The sequence below is a fragment of the Cloeon dipterum genome, chromosome 4, assembly GCF_949628265.1.
Source record: "Cloeon dipterum chromosome 4, ieCloDipt1.1, whole genome shotgun sequence".
NCBI lineage: Eukaryota > Metazoa > Arthropoda > Insecta > Ephemeroptera > Baetidae > Cloeon > Cloeon dipterum.
Genome location: NC_088789.1, coordinates 13200732 through 13219307, shown reverse-complemented (window position 1 = coordinate 13219307; position 18576 = coordinate 13200732). Strand labels below are relative to the sequence as shown.

The 18576-nt window shown below is 40.6% G+C and overlaps 1 protein-coding gene across 11 annotated transcripts; it reads left to right on the top strand.

Annotated features, from left to right (window-relative positions):
• The first annotated feature begins 204 nt into the window (after window positions 1–204).
• ACC (acetyl-CoA carboxylase) lies at window positions 205–17919 on the top strand. 11 transcript variants are annotated; one of them, XM_065487328.1, is made up of 30 exons: window positions 205–405; window positions 3227–3328; window positions 3545–3728; window positions 8456–8570; window positions 8638–8767; window positions 8824–8942; window positions 8997–9177; window positions 9233–9435; window positions 9489–9869; window positions 9930–10092; window positions 10145–10307; window positions 10361–10615; window positions 10671–10837; window positions 10894–11456; window positions 11610–11919; window positions 12054–12892; window positions 13070–13411; window positions 13464–13700; window positions 13756–13959; window positions 14019–14220; window positions 14274–14374; window positions 14425–14694; window positions 14745–14865; window positions 14972–15180; window positions 15237–15380; window positions 15436–15556; window positions 15608–15801; window positions 16142–16879; window positions 17167–17313; window positions 17373–17919. In XM_065487328.1, the coding sequence occupies exons 2-30, from the start codon at window positions 3232–3234 to the stop codon at window positions 17538–17540; spliced, it is 7068 nt and encodes a 2355-aa protein (XP_065343400.1). In that variant the 5' UTR covers window positions 205–405; window positions 3227–3231; the 3' UTR covers window positions 17541–17919. The 11 variants fall into 11 exon arrangements, with proteins under 11 accessions (XP_065343400.1, XP_065343402.1, XP_065343407.1 ...); XM_065487324.1 differs by lacking the exon at window positions 205–405 and adding an exon at window positions 2254–2505 and having other exon boundaries at window positions 3134–3328; XM_065487326.1 differs by lacking the exon at window positions 205–405 and adding an exon at window positions 2255–2505.
• Window positions 17920–18576: the final 657 nt, after the last annotated feature.

Sequence of the window (18576 nt, the reverse complement as noted above, 5' to 3'; positions counted from 1 at the left end):
AAATAAATTGATTTTAACTTGAGAATAAGGCGTAAAATTTGATTTCTTGGTCAGATTCAATCTTAGTGCCAAATATGTCAAGTTAGGGGATAATAAATGACTTTTCAATGCTATATCGAATTTTCTTTGAAGTATTCAAGTGGTGAGGAGTACTGATGATTGCAGTGGTGCATGGGGGTGTGGCGCGGCCAAATATGAAAAATTCTATTTTAGCTCTTCTCGTGTTGACGTTTTTTGTGCACTGACCGCGACTGATTTAACTAATGACATTGAACTAGTCGAGCCCCTTCGCTAAGGCGATATGCACTTGTATCCGTACTTCACAATTTTTACCCTCTAAAACTGTCTGCTGTGCAACTCACGAGTGCAAACATTTTTTTCTGGTTGGAGAGCAGTCCCAGTAAGGTGAGTGCAATGTTCCTGTCTATTTATGCTGTCACTTTCTTCACACATGTGTATTCGCTTTCAAATTGTATAAGCGTTTATGTTATCGTGAAAATTCGTCAGGTTTCATTTAAAAATCTCCTTGATCGCTATATATACATATTGTTAAATTATACGAAACGTCAATTCGTCACGAATCTTAATTTGCCAAATACTTAATAATTATCATGTGTGTATGTATGTATGCCAAATAAAATACCAACATGAATATTTCAAAGCATGCTTATTGTGTGTGTGTGTGTGTGTGTGTGTGTTTTGTATACGTGCTCAATTTGGATAGAGGTACATATTTTGTTTATTCATGGTGATTTTGTATTTTTTGTGCTTCTTTTACCATGCTTTTGCAATTTATTAAGTTTCATCATTTCTTTTAATTTTGCAACATACGAGTATCAGATCTACTACCGCGCTCAAATCAAAATCAATTATAATCATTGTTATAATCCGTGCGATAGAAATTAATTAAATGATGAAAGGGTTATACAACATAATTTCTATACGCGCCGTCCACTAGGTCGTTGTTCCAAAACTTAAAAGTCATAATATTTTACTCTTTCTCGTTTTTTTCTTTTGATTCGTATTTAATTTGCGTTAAAAAATTCCAGTATTATTCACTTTTGTTTGCGCCAGGTTTACGCTTATTATTATTGCAAATCATCTCAATGCACCTACAACATTACTTCTGAAAGTTTGACTATGTATCCTGGCGTGCGTACTCAACGTGATGCTGACTGTTCAGTTTGTACGCGCGGGCATTGGACAAAAAAGTAATTTTCCTCGCCGTAACAACCTTGATTTTTTGTCATTCAACTGGCACACTTTTTTCACGCGTTATTGCACACACAATAAGGTGGAGATTTCTAAGGAGCAGTCAGCCTCAACTTGCAGATTTCCTTCGTCGTCAATCCCTAAAGATTTCCCCATTACTATTAATGTTTTTCCTAGAATTTCTTGACCTAACCTTATTGGATCCGGTCAGGCTAGAATTATGAAGGGGAAATAGTCGATGAAATTCTGCCAATATTATTCATCGTTCTTTGGTGCGCAAGCTAAAAGCCTAACAGGTTTGACTGATTCCTCCTGTCATGGAGATGCACTTTCTAAATGCAACGGCATGGTCTCTAATACAGTGAGCCAATAGATAACGAATCTGGAGTAGAAGAGAGCAAACTACATAAAGGTGAAATTCGACCTGAGAAAGTTTTTATATCTTACAAAACCGCAGAAAATTATGATGTAGGGTTCTTTGATTGTGGCATTGAAATTTGATTGGATTTGATTTGTCATTCAGTTCAACAAGCGAAATTTTTCCACACCTTCATGAAATGTGCGCGTTGCGTGGTGGCTTCTCTGGGAGGAAAGGAATGAATCTCAAATGGCACAAGACAAATTTATTTCACGCTCCGCACTTACTGCGCGCACACATAGATACAGTACCTTATTGAATTCTTGGGATATAAACCCTTTGATTTTTACTATTTGAATCCTTACCTAAAACCCAAACATTTAAAACATACGTATCATTAATATATAGCCAGAGTAGTCGGAATATTGTCCGCGTCAACTATTTCTTGTTGCAACTGCAATGACGAGGGAAACCGCTAGAATTTCCAATTTCCACTTAACTCTAATAAATCCTGGCTGCCAGATGAACACACGAGAGTCGTCGGCCTTGGCACTTCTTGCATAAGATGCTGTGTATTGCGTGCCTGTTGAAATGCATAGCAAAGGGAAGCGCCAGTTTTGCTACTCCAGCGTAAAGGTCCGTTTGCCTACGCTATTAACTTGAATGACACGGTGAGTGTCAGTCATTTTCGCAGCGTAATCATGAGTGGTGGGTATGATTTTGCTCGTTGCATTCGTCGGCTCTCACATCAGTGTTGTTTTGGTCTCATGACGTGCAATCGCAATTGGTAGAAGAAGAAGCTGAAGAAGCATAATCTTGGTGATAGGAGGGGGGCCGAATCTGGCGGATCTGCAATCGCGTGCTATCCCGCACTCTTTCGAGTTTCATCTTTGGTGCGGTGCACAAGGAGGGCAGCTGACACTGGGGTGATCCCTGTAGGTACCCACAAATTATTTCACGCTTCAAAACTCATTGGTTTCATTTTTAGAGTGATGGACTTATCGCGTTAAAATCTTGCCAAAAACTTATACAGAAATATTAAATCTTTAGTTATATACAAATCATTCTTTATACACATGTTCTGTATTTCATGGTACTTATGTTTGAATCAATACTCGAAAAAAATGTAATTTCACTCAGGAGGAAGCAAAGGTCTAATTACAAATAGATTAAAGATTTTATTCACTTTAAAAATTTTAAATATTACAACTACTCAACATTTGTACTGTATCTGAAATTATCTTAACCCGTTTAGAACTACTTATATAAATCTTGTACGTGGTAATCGCTAAATAAAGAACAAATACAACTTGTAACATTATACAAATTTTTAAATACGCGGTAACAAAATTAATAGTTGAAATTTGAATCTCCACATTTTACATTCGTCATTCTGCTGCAGTTTTTTATGCCGACTTTATGCACCATCATCATCATTCTGCGTTGCAAAAATAATTTATTCGTGGGTCATTGCGGCTCTCTCTCTCGCTCTCGTCTTGCCCTTTTGTGCGCTGCGCTATAGTGCGAGTCCTTGCATTTCTTGTTTTCTCTGTCTCTTTATAGCGGCTGCGACCCCAGTCTGTCTCACTTCGTCCGGCCGACATCAGCCGATGGACCCTGTGGCACTGATCCTCGTAATACTGTTACTGATTGCAGGACTCATGTCATTCTTTTCTCGCATCTTCGGCCAGAAAGAGGAACAACTAGAAACCACAGAGCCTCAATTGCAGCAGCCCTCAACACCTTCTGAGCCAGAAGGTCGGTTCGTCAATCCTTCCGCGCTGTCGTGTCTCTGCTTCGGTCTCTTTATGCTGACATGATTTTTGGGCCTATCTTCGCAATTCTGCGCAATATTTCTGCATCAAATGTTATTAAAAAGATACAAAATTTGCGCCATATTGGGGGGTTTTCTTTGCTTTTCCTTCATTTCCTCTTCATTTTCAAACGTGGTCTTATTCCTGCGAAATGTTCCAGGAGTTGAGATGGAGGGGAAAGAAAGCAGCGAGGCTCGGCCCAACTTCTTTGTCGGCGGCGACGAGAATAAGGATGAAGAAGAGGACATGCAGGAGCTCGCCGAGTTGCAGAGACAGGACTCTTTTGTCGACTCAGTTACCTACGGTAACACCTTCGGCACCAATGAGCGCAGGAAGAGACTCAGGTAAAGCCCGACACGCGTGCACAGAAATATGCGCTCGCTGCTTCCTCTTGACCCTCGGATACCCTTCTATTGTGTTAGCTGTTGAATATTAGATAATGAGCCATCGCTGGGGCCATTGTCTGCCAATGCGTACAGTGACGGTCAAGCGAAAAGCTCGCACAGGAGAGTGACCGAATACGCCTCTTTGCATTTGACAATATTAGTATGACAAACTTACGTCTCTGGGACGAATATACGCATTTTTCAAATCGACTAAGAAAGTTGTTTTCAAGACGTAAATTTGATCAGATAAACCGAGCATCTTGAGAATCGGTCAGCCGAGCGGCAAATGATAAAAGGGTGCTAGCAGTGTGCAAGATAGAATGCTGATCACGCGATTTGCACTTCTTAAAAGGTCGAAGCACATGGGCCGGGGAGCGATTATCGTAGGCCCAAGGTCAAACCATATGAAATTAGCTCTGATATCTCCATTTCCATTATGTTATTTCCACTTTGACTGTTTTTCTTTTTCTTCCCACCTCATTGTCAATGATAGCCCATGATTCATCAAATATTGCGACGCCAAAAGTAGTTAAGATTAGAAGCCATGCAATGAGATTCCAATGAGATTGACCTAACTATCCAATTAATTTTTGAACGCTTTACAGTGTGGGTGGAAACTGACTAAATTGTAAGAAAATGATTGTCTGTCACGTGTTGCATATCTTAAAAGCGATGAAAACGTAATTTTTGTCTCGGCCTTGTACCCGAGATCCAATTTTTTTAATGCGTCCAGTGATCATTAATGAAGTGCATGTTTTGCTCATGACCAAGTGGTTTATCTCAATTTGAGATAAATGCGTCAGTAAATTTTTTTACTTGAACTGAACTACATACAGCTGTTTTTTTTCCCGATGTTTCAAATTTCGTCTGCTGTAAGAAGAAAATTAAGCAACTTTTTCTTATACCTGAAATATCTAGATTCTAGATTAATTATCTGATTATTTGTTATTTTTTGTATTCTGCTGTTTCCTTATTGTGCATGTCACAATATTATATTGATATTTATTGTTAATAATGATTCAAAATTAATATTATTGTCAAAGAATTTCATCATTTAAGATACCATTAACAAAGGCAGAAAATGACAAGCAGTAACCATTACTGCATGGACAGTTAAAATCGTGAATTATATCGTTTTACACTACACTTTTCTCAGTGTGGAAAAGTGTATTTGATATTAATAGTACAAAATTAATTTATTTTGAATGAACTCGACACTTTATTAATGCCAGAGTAAAAAATCCATGCAATCAAGCGCTTGCATCTGTTGTTTCTTCATTTTATTAGTAATTTTTATGCCTTCTATCTAGAAACAAGTGATTTAAATAGTGTATACTTATTTTGTGGGTTGATTTTGGAAATTAAAGGATACAAATTCCCGTGGTGATATAATTGTAATATAATTTGTTGAAATTAATCTAAATTTTTTTTAAAGCTGTCTCAAAGATTTTTACTATAGCATTTTTTATCTATATTGCATTTAAGGAAGTAATCAGCACAACGTACAGCCCATATATTTTAAAACTGTCTAAAATTTGGCTCAAAAACAGCAACTTGCAAGGAGAACGATCAAGTCAGATTTAGCTGAGGCATTTGCCATTATTTATTTATGTTATCAAGCTTCAATTTCCAATATACGTGTGCATGTCAGCTGAGTATCAAGCCCTTTCAACCACTATAGACACTTTGCCAAATCCATTCAGCACAATTGTTCGCCTTCGAGTTAGGTGCGGACGTCACAGGCAAATTTAGCATGCCGAAAGCATTTCGTGCGGCCATTTATTGAGGTAGGAAGAACCCGGCTAAAACTGGATATTAGTTTCGAAAAGAGTCGCGTGCCCAGTGAGGCGAATGCCGTACGCACAATCTCAGCTGCGCGAACGGGTGGCGTGATGTTTGCATGGCCTCTCCCATAGTTACTGGAGCTCCTCCATTCGAGCGTTTCACCAGGTAATTTAAACATCAGGTGATTCTCCGTTTCACGAGAATTCCTTTGGAGGGTCAGCGCTCAGTCGATTGAGGAACTCAACTCATTCACGCACTTTCACTATTTGACGTTGCAATAGACGAGTGCGTTTGTTGCTGCCAGTGCAGCGCGAGTCGCTCGACTCGCTCGTAGCGATTTTGTTGGCGCGAGATGCACGACTATTCAGCCTTTAGACTGAGGTTAGTATGCAACCAGAAGACGACAAGTAGTGGTTGTTTCATTATTCAATAGCTATAGCTGAGGCAGCGGATCTCGCGCAGTTGCATTGCGTTTAATGTCAGTCATGAATGGAAGCTGGAGCAATGAACATGTGCTCTGTTGTTTGATGACCGTGCTTGATGCCTAAGATTGAACATGGAACCCGAGAAACACAAAAGGTGCTCCATTAGCAGCTCTAAGTGCTGTCTTTTTATTTTTCTATTTTATAACATATTTGGAAAATTTGTTTTTTGTCATATATTTGGAAATATCTTTGTTTGTCAAACTACTTCGTAACATTCATGCGATTTCTCAGATCGTAAATGAGGAACTGGCGTTAGTTAGTTTCCTAATTTTTGTTCGCTACTTTAACTGTTTGTTGCCTCTTTTCCGATTCAAAACTGTCGGAAATTTGGAAGCCTTCTTTTCCCACTTTAAAAATGTTATATTTTGAATCAAATAAAAACGAGATGATATAATACGTGAATACGTTTTTCTGAGGATATCGGCATTTAAACCTTTTAATGTTTAATTTATTTATTGTTCTTTGAGGCCTTGGAAGAGCTCGCACTTAAATTTCTAATATACGTGGCAGGAGAAATAGCAGACACGTTGAAAAGATATAGTTATTTTTCAAGAATGTCATTTTAAACTAAGAATGAACGAACTAGTTAAGTCCAATTTGAACCGGTTGAAAATTATCATAGGATTTTTTCGCTTCAAGCTAAAATTGGCTTGTTTTGCTTTTCGGATGTGGTATTCTTGGTCAAGGTCATCATAGGTTGCCTTCGATTGTGGCTTGTTTTTATGGTGAGTTTTATATCCCAAATTTATTCCTTATTAAGTGCGTTAATATTTTTAAAATCTCGCGCAAAGACAAGCTGCAAGTGCAGTTTACCGTCGCGATGGGGTGCTGATGCCAGTGCGAACTTAGCGTAGGTAAAAATAGCCACCAAATGTTTGTGTTGACCGCGGCCGCGTGCATGTTGTGATATATTCGTAATTATTATTAGCATTATTTGGTTCGGTCCGTGCGATTGGTCGCCAATTAATTAATGAGGCTGCTGCATCGGCTGCTGCTGGTTAATTATGCCAGAAACTCACAATCAGTGTGCAACCTGACGTGCTCCTCACCGGCCGCGGACAAAAATCGGTAAAATAAATCCGGACCTTTCATGGTGCACACCGGCCGCTGCCACTCGCACAGATACAGGTCAATGCTATTTAATCACTTCCAAGATGTGTGTGCACCTGTTTCGTTCATTTTCATCGCTGATTGCCCCACTTCCGCTTTCGCGCAATCATTATTTTCATTTGGCAGGTGAAATATCGCCCGTAAGATTCATAGACGATGAATTTATTGGTGACCACAAAGAATAACTTATTTCACTAAATTACAGCGCAATAATTTTCAATATAAAAGCGGGTTTTTTTCTAAGGAAGCATGATTCAAAAGTTAACAGTTGAAAAAATACAGAAATTTAAAGTTATTACAAATCTCGACAAATTCAAAACATTATTTTTGAGATAAAAATTGATTCTAAAATTTACTGCCTGCGTAGTCACCACAAATCTTTCAAATGAAATTTTGAGGAAAACATCATGCCATACCAATGCTGGTCCATACTTGACATTGTTTTTTCTCAATTTCTCATATCTTAATTTGATTGTAACCTTTTTATCAGTCTTGCAATCTACTTTTACGGAGTAAATAAACAGCTTTCACATTTAAGTAATTACGCTCTACGCTTAAATGGCAACTAAAATCTCTCTGACAGGCACTCTATCTAAACGCCACTCAGCCACGCAAAATAACCTTATCATATACTACTACCACTGATAAAAAAGCAACCAAGCTAGTGGTTGCATTTATGATGCATGGTTCCAATGAGAATTTTAGTCAGCCTCTAGATTTCGACTAACTAACTCAACCTGCTCCTCAATCTTGCAAAACTGCCTCAGCAACTTGGTTTCGCAATTAAAAATACGACTGCGGCTCTCAGCAGTTTTGAAAGCATTAATTTATTCATTATTCAAAGCTTTTGCACATTTTTTGGCTGAAATATTTAGATCTTTGTTAAATGGTGTAAAAATCTTGATTTCTAACTTGCTATTAACGGCTGTTATTGTAAATACGATCAATTCTTGTGAAACGCGCGTTGAGTGGTCGTCATTGCAGGTCGAAAGGAAAATTGCATTCATTATAATTGCTGCAAAACACTCGATTGAGGTCTTTTATCGCGCGCGCTGATCAACCTCAAGTTCAAGCTAGGCAAATGCATCCTTACTTTGATGAAATAGTTCCGTCCATAAAAGATGCAAGGTCACTGATCACGTCAAGTATCCTGCGCCTTACGCCAAACGCATCCTCTTGATGACTGGCACTATTTTAGCAAACTATCTTCTCTTTGGGTCAATTTACATCAGCGCGATAACAAGCCCACCAAACAGATTATTCAGTTTGACAGTTGTCTTTCAATATGGACGTTTTTGGTTTCAGGCCTAGCATGTCCCAAGGGACAGTGCTCAAGGCGAAAATGCTGGAAAAGGACTTCATTGTGGCAACTCCTGAGGAATTTGTCAAGAAATTCGGAGGCACAAGAGTCATCAATAAGGTTTGATAAACGCAAGGGATTTTTATTATAAGTTAGCTAACCCGGCTGCCTACGTGCTTATCCACAGGTTCTGATTGCCAACAATGGAATCGCCGCCGTCAAGTGCATGCGGTCCATCCGAAGATGGTCGTACGAGATGTTCAGGCACGAGAGGGCCATCAGGTTTGTCGTCATGGTAACACCAGAGGATTTGAAAGGTATAATCTGCTATTTACGTTTTTTCTGAAACTCATTTAATTTCATGCTTTAATAGCTAATGCTGAGTACATCAAGATGGCAGATCATTATGTGGCTGTACCTGGAGGGACTAACAACAATAATTACGCCAATGTAGAATTGATTATTGACATTGCACTGCGATCGCAAGTTCAGGTACATTTGTAAAGGCCCAAGTTGCAAGATTGTTTCATAAAACTTTTCCTTTAGGCTGTTTGGGCTGGTTGGGGGCATGCTTCAGAAAACCCAAAACTGCCGGAATTGCTTCATAAGAACAATATTGCATTTATTGGACCCCCAGAGAAAGCTATGTGGGCATTGGGAGACAAAATCGCTTCAAGTATTGTAGCTCAAACTGCGGAAATTCCAACACTGCCATGGTCCGGTTCAGGTAAATGATATTCATTAATTCAAGGTTAATTACATAATTAAGGCTCGTTTTTCAGAACTCATTGCTCAATACAGCGGAAAGAAAATCAAGATATCCACTGAGTTGTACAAAAAGGGTTGCATTACCACTGCTGAGGAAGGATTGACTGCAGCTCAGAAGATTGGATTTCCTGTCATGATCAAAGCCAGTGAGGGAGGCGGTGGCAAGGGTATCAGGAAAGCTGAAAGTGTTGATGAGTTCCCAAACCTATTCAGACAGGTAAAATTGAAATAAAATAACGTCTTTATGAGAATCTGACGGTAAAAGTATAGGTGCAACAAGAGGTGCCAGGCTCTCCAATTTTTGTGATGAAGCTAGCAAAGTGTGCGCGCCATTTGGAGGTGCAACTTTTGGCTGATCAGTATGGCAATGCCATTTCCCTTTTTGGCCGTGACTGCTCTATCCAGAGACGTCACCAAAAAATCATTGAAGAGGCTCCTTGTGTAATTGCCATTGAAGAAGTGTTTGAACAAATGGAGAAGGCAGCTGTACGTTTGGCAAAAATGGTCGGCTACGTGAGTGCAGGCACTGTGGAGTACCTGTATGATACGGATGGAAACTTTTTCTTCCTTGAGCTCAATCCGAGGCTCCAAGTGGAACATCCTTGCACTGAAATGGTAGCTGACGTTAACTTGCCGGCTGCCCAGCTGCAGGTAAAAAACCACAAAATTAAAAATTTAAAGTAATTCTAAATCTCATCTAATGCTATTCAGGTTGCTATGGGCCTGCCTTTGCACCGCATCAAAGATATCAGGATGCTGTACAGCGAGCCTCCATGGACAGACACTGAGATTGATTTTGACAACCCAAGGCACAAGCCACAACCTGTCGGACACGTCATTGCTGCTCGCATCACCAGTGAAAATCCCGATGAAGGTATAAATATCCAAATAATTTCGATGCAATGGCAATTGAGATTCTTAATCAGGTTTCAAGCCCAGCTCTGGAACAGTTCAAGAGTTAAATTTCCGCTCATCCAAGAATGTTTGGGGGTACTTCAGTGTGGCAGCTGCTGGCGGTTTGCACGAATTTGCTGACTCACAATTTGGCCATTGTTTCTCGTGGGGAGAAGACAGAGAACAGGCTAGAGAGTATGTTTATTTTGCTTGTGAGAATCTCTTTTATATTTCATTCCTCTTTGTAGAAACCTTGTCATTGCCCTCAAGGAGCTGTCTATCAGAGGCGATTTCCGCACAACTGTTGAGTACTTGATAACTCTTCTAGAAACCGAGAGTTTCCAATCCAATGTGATCAACACCCAGTGGCTGGACAAGCTTATTTCTGAGCGAGTGAAAGCTGAAAAGCCAGACATTCTTCTTGGTGTTATTTGCGGAGCGCTGCAAATTGCAGACAAAAATATCGAGTCATCTTTCCAAAATTTCAAGACGTCTCTAGAAAAGTAAAATCAATTATTTTGGCCACCATCAACTTAAGTAATTATAATCAATTTTCAGAGGACAAATCCAGGGATCCAATACTCTTGAAAACAGCATGACTGTTGAGCTAATTAATGAAGAATTCAAGTACATTGTGCAGGTCACTCGGTCTGGTCCAGAATCTTATTTTCTCATCATGAATGGCTCATTCAAGGAAGTTGACTATCACAGAATGGCTGATGGAGGTTGGTTAAAACTTAACTCAAAACGCGGAAACCTTCTATGATGAAACAAATTGTAGCTCTCCTGTTATCTATCGACGGAGCCAGTTACCTGACATATATGAAGGAAGAGGTGGACCGCTGGCGCATTGTCATTGGCAACCAGACCTGTGTGTTTGAGAAAGAAAACGATCCCTCACTTCTGCGATCACCATCCGCTGGCAAACTGGTCAACTGGCTCATTGAGGACGGAGGACATGTCCAAAGTGGCCAGGAGTACGCAACAATCGAAGTGATGAAAATGATGCTGAACGTCGCCGCCCCAGAGAGTGGAAACATCTTCCAACAGAAACGACCTGGCGCGGTGCTGGACGCAGGCGCACTTATTGCCCGGCTTGAGCTTGATGACCCCAGCCTGGTGACCAGGGCTCAAAAGTACGAGGGGCCTCTGATGGATGCGCAAATTGGTGTGGCGTACAATGACAAGCTCAACTATATCCACAACAGCTACAGGCAAAAGCTGGAAAATACTCTTGCCGGATATTGCTTGCCTGACCCTTACCATGTGCAGCGATGCAAAGAAATCATTGAGAAGTTCATGAGCTCTCTCAGGGACCCCAACCTCCCTCTACTTGAACTGCAGGTAATGAAGTTTTTACCACCAGATTTGGTTAATTTATATACTGTGTATAAATGTGCCATTCTTAAACACAATTAAGTTTAAAAAAATGGAAATACACTCTATGAAAGAGGAAGTACCAATTTACTTGAATCATCTTCAACTACCAAATTTCAGGAAGTGATTTCATCCATCTCTGGTCGCATTCCACCGTCAGTGGAAAAGAAAATCCGCAAATTGATGTCTCAGTACCAAAGCAACATCACCTCTGTTCTTGCTCAATTCCCAAGTCAGCAAATTGCAGGCGTAATTGACTCCCACGCAGCCACTCTGCAGAAAAGAGCTGACCGCGACGTGTTCTTCCTCACAACTCAGGGCATTGTGCAGCTAGTGCAGCGTTATAGAAACGGCATTAGAGGTCGCATGAAGACTGCTGTTCACGAGCTTCTGCGACAATATTACGAAGTTGAAAGCCAGTTCCAGCTTGGTAAGTTGTATGCTCTTCTCTAAATTCAGTGTTCTGTGCTGTAAGAATATAATTTACATTATTAAATGAGTGGCAGTCAAATATAAATTCTAAACTACATCTGCAAGGTAAATAATTGATTTGTTCAATTCCAGGTCATTACGACAAATGTGTGTCTGCCATAAGAGAAAAGCACAAGGATGACATGGCAGCAGTGACAAGCACAATTTTCTCGCACACACAGGTTGCGAAGAAAAACGTGCTTGTGACTATGTTGATCGACCACTTGTGGGCAAACGAGCCTGGTCTCACCGATGAACTCGCCTCCACTCTCAGCGAACTGACCTCTCTTAACCGCTCTGAGCACTCTAGGGTGGCTCTCAGGGCCAGACAAGTGCTGATCGCAGCTCACCAGCCTGCCTACGAACTTCGACATAACCAGATGGAGTCGATTTTCCTCTCAGCAATCGACATGTATGGCCACGAGTTCCATCCGGAAAATTTACAGAAACTGATTCTCTCTGAGACGTCAATCTTTGATATTCTGCACGACTTCTTCTACCACACGAACAAAGCTGTTTGCATGGCTTCTCTTGAGGTGTACCTGAGGAGGGCATACATTTCGTATGACCTGACACGATTGGAACATTTGGAACTTTCTGGCGAAATTTGTTGCATCCACTTCCAATTCCTGCTGCCCACCTCTCACCCCAACCGCATTCCTCACAATCGAAACGGTGGACCAGATGAAGTTGTTGATGCCACCTATGATCTGGAAAATTGCCAGCGCACGGGGGTAATGGCAGCGTTTACCACCTATGAGGAATTTGAGAAGTACTCAGAAGAATTAATTGATGTGTTGGACGATATGGCCAATGGTCGCTGTGTCTCGCCTGGTGACATGGAAGCTGTGGAAGGCAGCGAAGGCCGCCTCTCGACCTCAATCAACATCAGCACATCTCATGGAGAGCATGCTGTTGAGCAGATCAATAAGGTAGGATCAAATAATTTAATTCAGACATGCCAAATAGCTGATATCACAAATAACTGAAATTGTTGATCTTGATGAGTTTTGTTTATGGCAGGAGGAAAGATATAAATTTCAGTTTAAATTAAATAATGCAACCCTTAAATTTAAAGGTTATAATGCAATGTTTTATGGAACTTTCAGAGGGTTGAACCATTTTACATCTTGAACGTCGCCGTCAAGCAATCGTCAAACGATATAGATGACAACACCATGGCCAAAAAATTAGCCGCATTTTGCGCAAATCACGCTGATGATCTGGCAGAGCGGAGCATCAGGAGAGTCACGTTCTTGGTGCTGGACCGCCAAAAGTTCCCAAAGTTCTTCACCTTCAGGCATCGCGATGGATACAGGGAGGACAGAATTTACAGGCACTTAGAGCCAGCTCTTGCATTCCAATTGGAGTTGAATAGAATGAAGAATTATAATTTGGAAGCTTTACCTACGGCCAATCAGAAAATGCACCTCTATCTGGGAAAAGCAAAGGTAAATTATGCGTTTTTCAAATTTGGGTCGTGATTAAAACTATATTTTGAAGGTCGCGGAAGGTCAAGAGGTGACAGACTTCCGTTTCTTCATCCGCTCAATCATCAGGCACTCTGATTTAATTACCAAAGAAGCTTCCTTTGAGTACCTCCAAAATGAGGGCGAACGAGTTATCCTTGAAGCCATGGATGAGCTGGAAGTTGCGTTTTCGCATCCGGACAGCAGACGAACTGACTGCAACCACATTTTCCTCAACTTTGTACCATCTGTTATCATGGATCCAGCCAAGGTTTCATTGCTTTTAACAGATGTTGAGCTTTTACTTTATTTATTTTTACTTGCAGATTGAAGAATGCGTTACAAACATGGTGCTTCGGTATGGTCCACGCCTTTGGAAGCTGAGAGTGTTGCAGGCAGAACTGAGAATGGCCATCAGGACCTCGCCTGGGGCGAAACTAACAAACATCAGACTCTGCTTGGCCAATGACTCTGGCTATTATCTTGATATTAACCTCTACAAAGAAGTCACTGATCCCAAATCTGGAGTGGTTAGTAACTCATTCAAGTTTTCCTCGTTAAGGAAAATTAAACTGATGTTTAACTTCAGATCAAGTTTGAGTCTTATGGCTCTCGACAAGGAGTTCTGCATGGGCTGCCTATTTCCACACCATATGTGACCAAGGATTACCTCCAACAAAAGAGATTCCAGGCACAAGTTGCAGGAACTACTTACGTTTACGATTACCCTGACATGTTCAGGCAAAACACAGAAAAACTCTGGAAGGAGTTTATTGAGGGCAGACCAGGAGGTATAGTACATATAATTATTTATCCAATTTTTACTAAAATTTTGCCACCTCAGAGGACTTGCAGATTCCTTCTCAAGTCATTGACTGCGTCGAGTTGGTGCTGGAGTCTGATGGTGTTCTTGTAGAACAAAAGCGTCTCCCTGGAGAGAACAATGTATGTCAATTATTCACATAAATACTTGAAAATACAACACTGTCACTCAGGCTGGAATGGTCGCTTGGAGGATCACCCTGTACACGCCAGAATATCCCACAGGACGTGACATAATTGTCATTGCTAACGACATCACATTCAGAGTGGGCTCGTTTGGACCAGATGAAGATCTGGTCTTTTTGAAAGCATCGGAACTTTCCAGAAAGCTGAAAATACCAAGAATCTACCTGTCGGCAAACAGCGGTGCCAGAATCGGACTTGCTGACGAGTTGAAGCCATTGTTCAAAGTTGCTTGGGAGGATCCAGATGAACCTGACAAGGTAAGATTTAAATCATCCTGAATTATTTTGCTTACTGGTTGATTTTACAGGGCTTCAAGTATCTGTACTTGACCCCAGAGGACTTCAAAAAAGTTTCCGCAATGAACTCTGTGCACGCTATTTTGATTGATGATGAAGGTGAAGCCAGATACAAAATTACAGACATCATTGGTGAGTTAACTCAACTTAACATTGTAAATTTCATAAACTAGTTGACATGTATAGTTCAATGTAAACATGGGGTTATTTGATATTGTGAAATTATATTCCTTTTTAGGTAAGGAAGATGGTCTTGGCGTTGAGAACCTGCGTTACGCTGGCATGATTGCTGGAGAAACGTCTCAAGCGTACCAAGATATTGTCACCATTTCCATGGTAACCTGCAGAGCTATTGGTATTGGCTCCTATCTTGTTCGTCTTGGACAGCGAGTCATCCAGCTGGACAACTCCCACATCATCCTGACTGGCTATGCTGCTCTTAACAAAGTAACAATTAAAAATTCCGTCTGTTTGCAATATTTGTCTTATTTAACATTCTACAGCTCCTTGGAAGGGAAGTCTATGCATCTAACAACCAGCTGGGTGGAGTTCAAATCATGTACAATAATGGTGTGTCTCACACTACTGCCAAGGGTGACTTGGAAGGCGTGTACACCATCCTCCAGTGGCTCTCATACATTCCAAACGTGAGAACCCTCGCTGAAAAAATAGACAGAGCTTACAATTTTCTTCTTAACACAGCGCAAAGGTGGTCCCTTGCCCATTATTACCCCTGTTGACCCCATTGAGAGAGATGTGACTTACATGCCCACTAAGGCACCCTATGATCCTAGATGGATGTTGGCTGGCCGACCTAGTCCAAGTAAAGTCAAGGAAACTATTGATGGATCTATTCTAACTGATCAAATTGCAGCCAACGCAAATGCCTGGGAGAGCGGATTCTTTGACGCTGGCTCATTCCAGGAAATCTTGCAGCCTTGGGCTCAGACTGTTGTTTGTGGCAGGGCCAGGCTGGGAGGCATTCCAGTAGGAGTAATTGCTGTGGAAACTAGGACGGTAGAGCTCAACTTGCCTGCTGACCCTGCTAATTTAGATTCTGAAGCCAAGGTGTGTGATTTAGTATTTCTTATAAGTATTTCTTTTGTTATAAAATTTTCTATCAAATTTTCTATAACGCAAATTGCATGAAAGTCTTGAGTGAAATACAACCCAAGTTAACATAACTCTGATATTGTTGATAAGATTCAGTGTCAGGATGGATATTTTTCAAATTTCACTGTTCATTTTCTGATAGTCATATTTTCAAATTAATTCTAAACGTTGCCATAAAATTTGATAAATATGAAATAAATTGAAATATGTGTTAGGCAAACATACGTTCAAAAGTGCAGATTAACCTTAATTCATATTAAATTTGGTTATGATTGCACTATTTACACTTTTATAGACCATCTCGCAAGCTGGTCAAGTGTGGTTCCCTGACTCGGCGTACAAAACAGCGCAGGCCATTCAAGACTTCGGCCGCGAGGACTTGCCCCTGTTTATTTTCGCCAATTGGCGTGGCTTCTCTGGCGGCATGAAAGACATGTACGAGCAGGTAGTCAAATTTGGCGCCTACATCGTGGACGGCCTTCACCAGTACAAGCAGCCCATCATTGTCTACATTCCACCAAACGGGGAGCTGCGAGGTGGCGCCTGGGCCGTCGTCGACCCCTCCATAAACCCGCGTCACATGGAAATGTACGCCGACCCCGAGAGCAGAGGAGGCGTGCTCGAGCCTGAGGGCATTGTGGAAATCAGGTTCAGGGCGAAGGACCTGATCAAGGTGATGCGCAGGCTCGACCCGACCCTGATCAAGCTCATCGAGCAGCAGAACAGCACCAGCGACCCTTCGGTTGCAACTAAGATTTCGGAGCGGGAAAAGTTCTTGCTGCCCATGTACCACCAAGTGGCGGTCCACTTTGCCGACCTGCATGACTTGCCCGAGAGGATGCTGGAGAAGGGAGTTATCCAAGACATTGTCCCTTGGAGATCTTCGAGGAAGATTCTCTACTGGCGGATGCGGCGGTTGCTCTTGGAGGAGCAAGTCAAAACTCAGCTCGAGACGGTGCAACCTGAACTCGGCCCTGGCCAGACTGAAGCCATGCTACGGAGGTGGTTCGTCGAAGATAGAGGTCAAACTCAGGTAAGTTTCTATATTTTTAAAATTATTTCTTACCCAGAGCACCTTATGCTCTTGAAAACTTGTTACTTTACGTTGTCTTTAGTTCTACATCAACATTACTTTATTTTGAACACTCACTTGAATTTGTAGATGAGAGGAAAAATATTAATATTTTGCTTCTTTCATCATGATTACAAATTTTAATTCAAGCGTTGGAGACAATCACTAGTTATGAAAGTAGCATCAAAAATATCTGACACATTAGCCAGAAATCTTAAAAATTGATGTTGTTAATATTTTAATTTCAGGTTCACCTTTGGGACAACAACGAGGAGATAGTTCAATGGCTCTTGAAGCAGCTTGACGAGCAGTTCCGCAGTACATCCATTGTCCAAGAAAACATTCGTTGCGTCCACAGGGACGCCGTTGTGCGCAGAGTCACTGCGGCTTTGAACGTAATTATAAACCATAACCGATTTTAACCATTTTGCTCACAAAATCAACTATATTGCAGGAGTGCCCCGAAATTGCGCTTGACGCAATGGTTCAAATTGCACAACGAATGAGCCCTCATCAAATAGCGGAGGCGATCCGCACCCTGGCTCACCTAAACCCTGAGCTGGCTCAGGGAACAACTCCCTCAACCCTGCAAACACCGACTATAGAGTCTGAAGACAAATGACATGCACGAGTCTCGTAGAATGGAGTTTTTAGTTGTTTATATACAAAATTATCTAAATTTTCAAATATTTGGGATACTTAAGTCATTAATGGATGAATAGAGACCATTCGCACATTGTGCACACTTTGTTTAATTTGTTTTTACTTGTGTATTGGTATATTTTCTGTGGATTCGGAATTCTCAGCCAGTTTGTTATGTGATATGATTATTTTATACTGACAGGACCAAATACACTATTCGAATAAAACTTTTGTAGCACAGTGACATCTTCATTTGTTGATTTTCGTTGGTCACAAGTTATCTTTTTACGACTTTTAAGCTCTTAAATCAATTGTTAAGGATATATGTCATCTTGGTTAAATACAAGTTTTTTCTAGAATGTCTGACTTTCAATTTCAAACAGCAATATTTCTGTGGGGGTCATAAAAATTGCAGACTTAAAAAATGTATAACTTTTTTATTATTGGTTTACATTTTGTAAGTAGAATGTTGAAGGTATGATTCATAAATTTGAAAGACTATCAAGAGTAACTTACTCTAAGTGTTCAGAATGCTAAAACTGCAAAAAAAGACACGCCATTCAACTGATTCTTCCTATAACAATACAATTGTCTGGAATCACTCATGCGCAATTTGGTTTTAGTTTTGTTTTATATTTAATCACAGTTAAATGTGAAGAGGGGAGTAAATATCATGAAAATTATCTACCACTTGTATTGTCTCCTCATTTTAAGTTAAAAAAAACAATACACATGCTGCTGAATCCAGCTTTAAGAATAAGGATAGCCATTATCTTCTTTGAGTATCACAAACTTATTCAACTTAGTCACATTCTCACCCCAGAAACATGAGATGCTTCCAAGGAGATCTGCAACTGCAAAATATAACACATTCTTGACCAGATCTTGACGGAATTTTCAGGCTAGCATGAAACTCTTTCAACTCAGATTCCTTAGTCTTCTAAACATTTTTTCCAAGCTCTTTTTCCGAGAGGAGCTTTACTAAGTAGTATTGACAGTTAAATTTTTATTTTGTT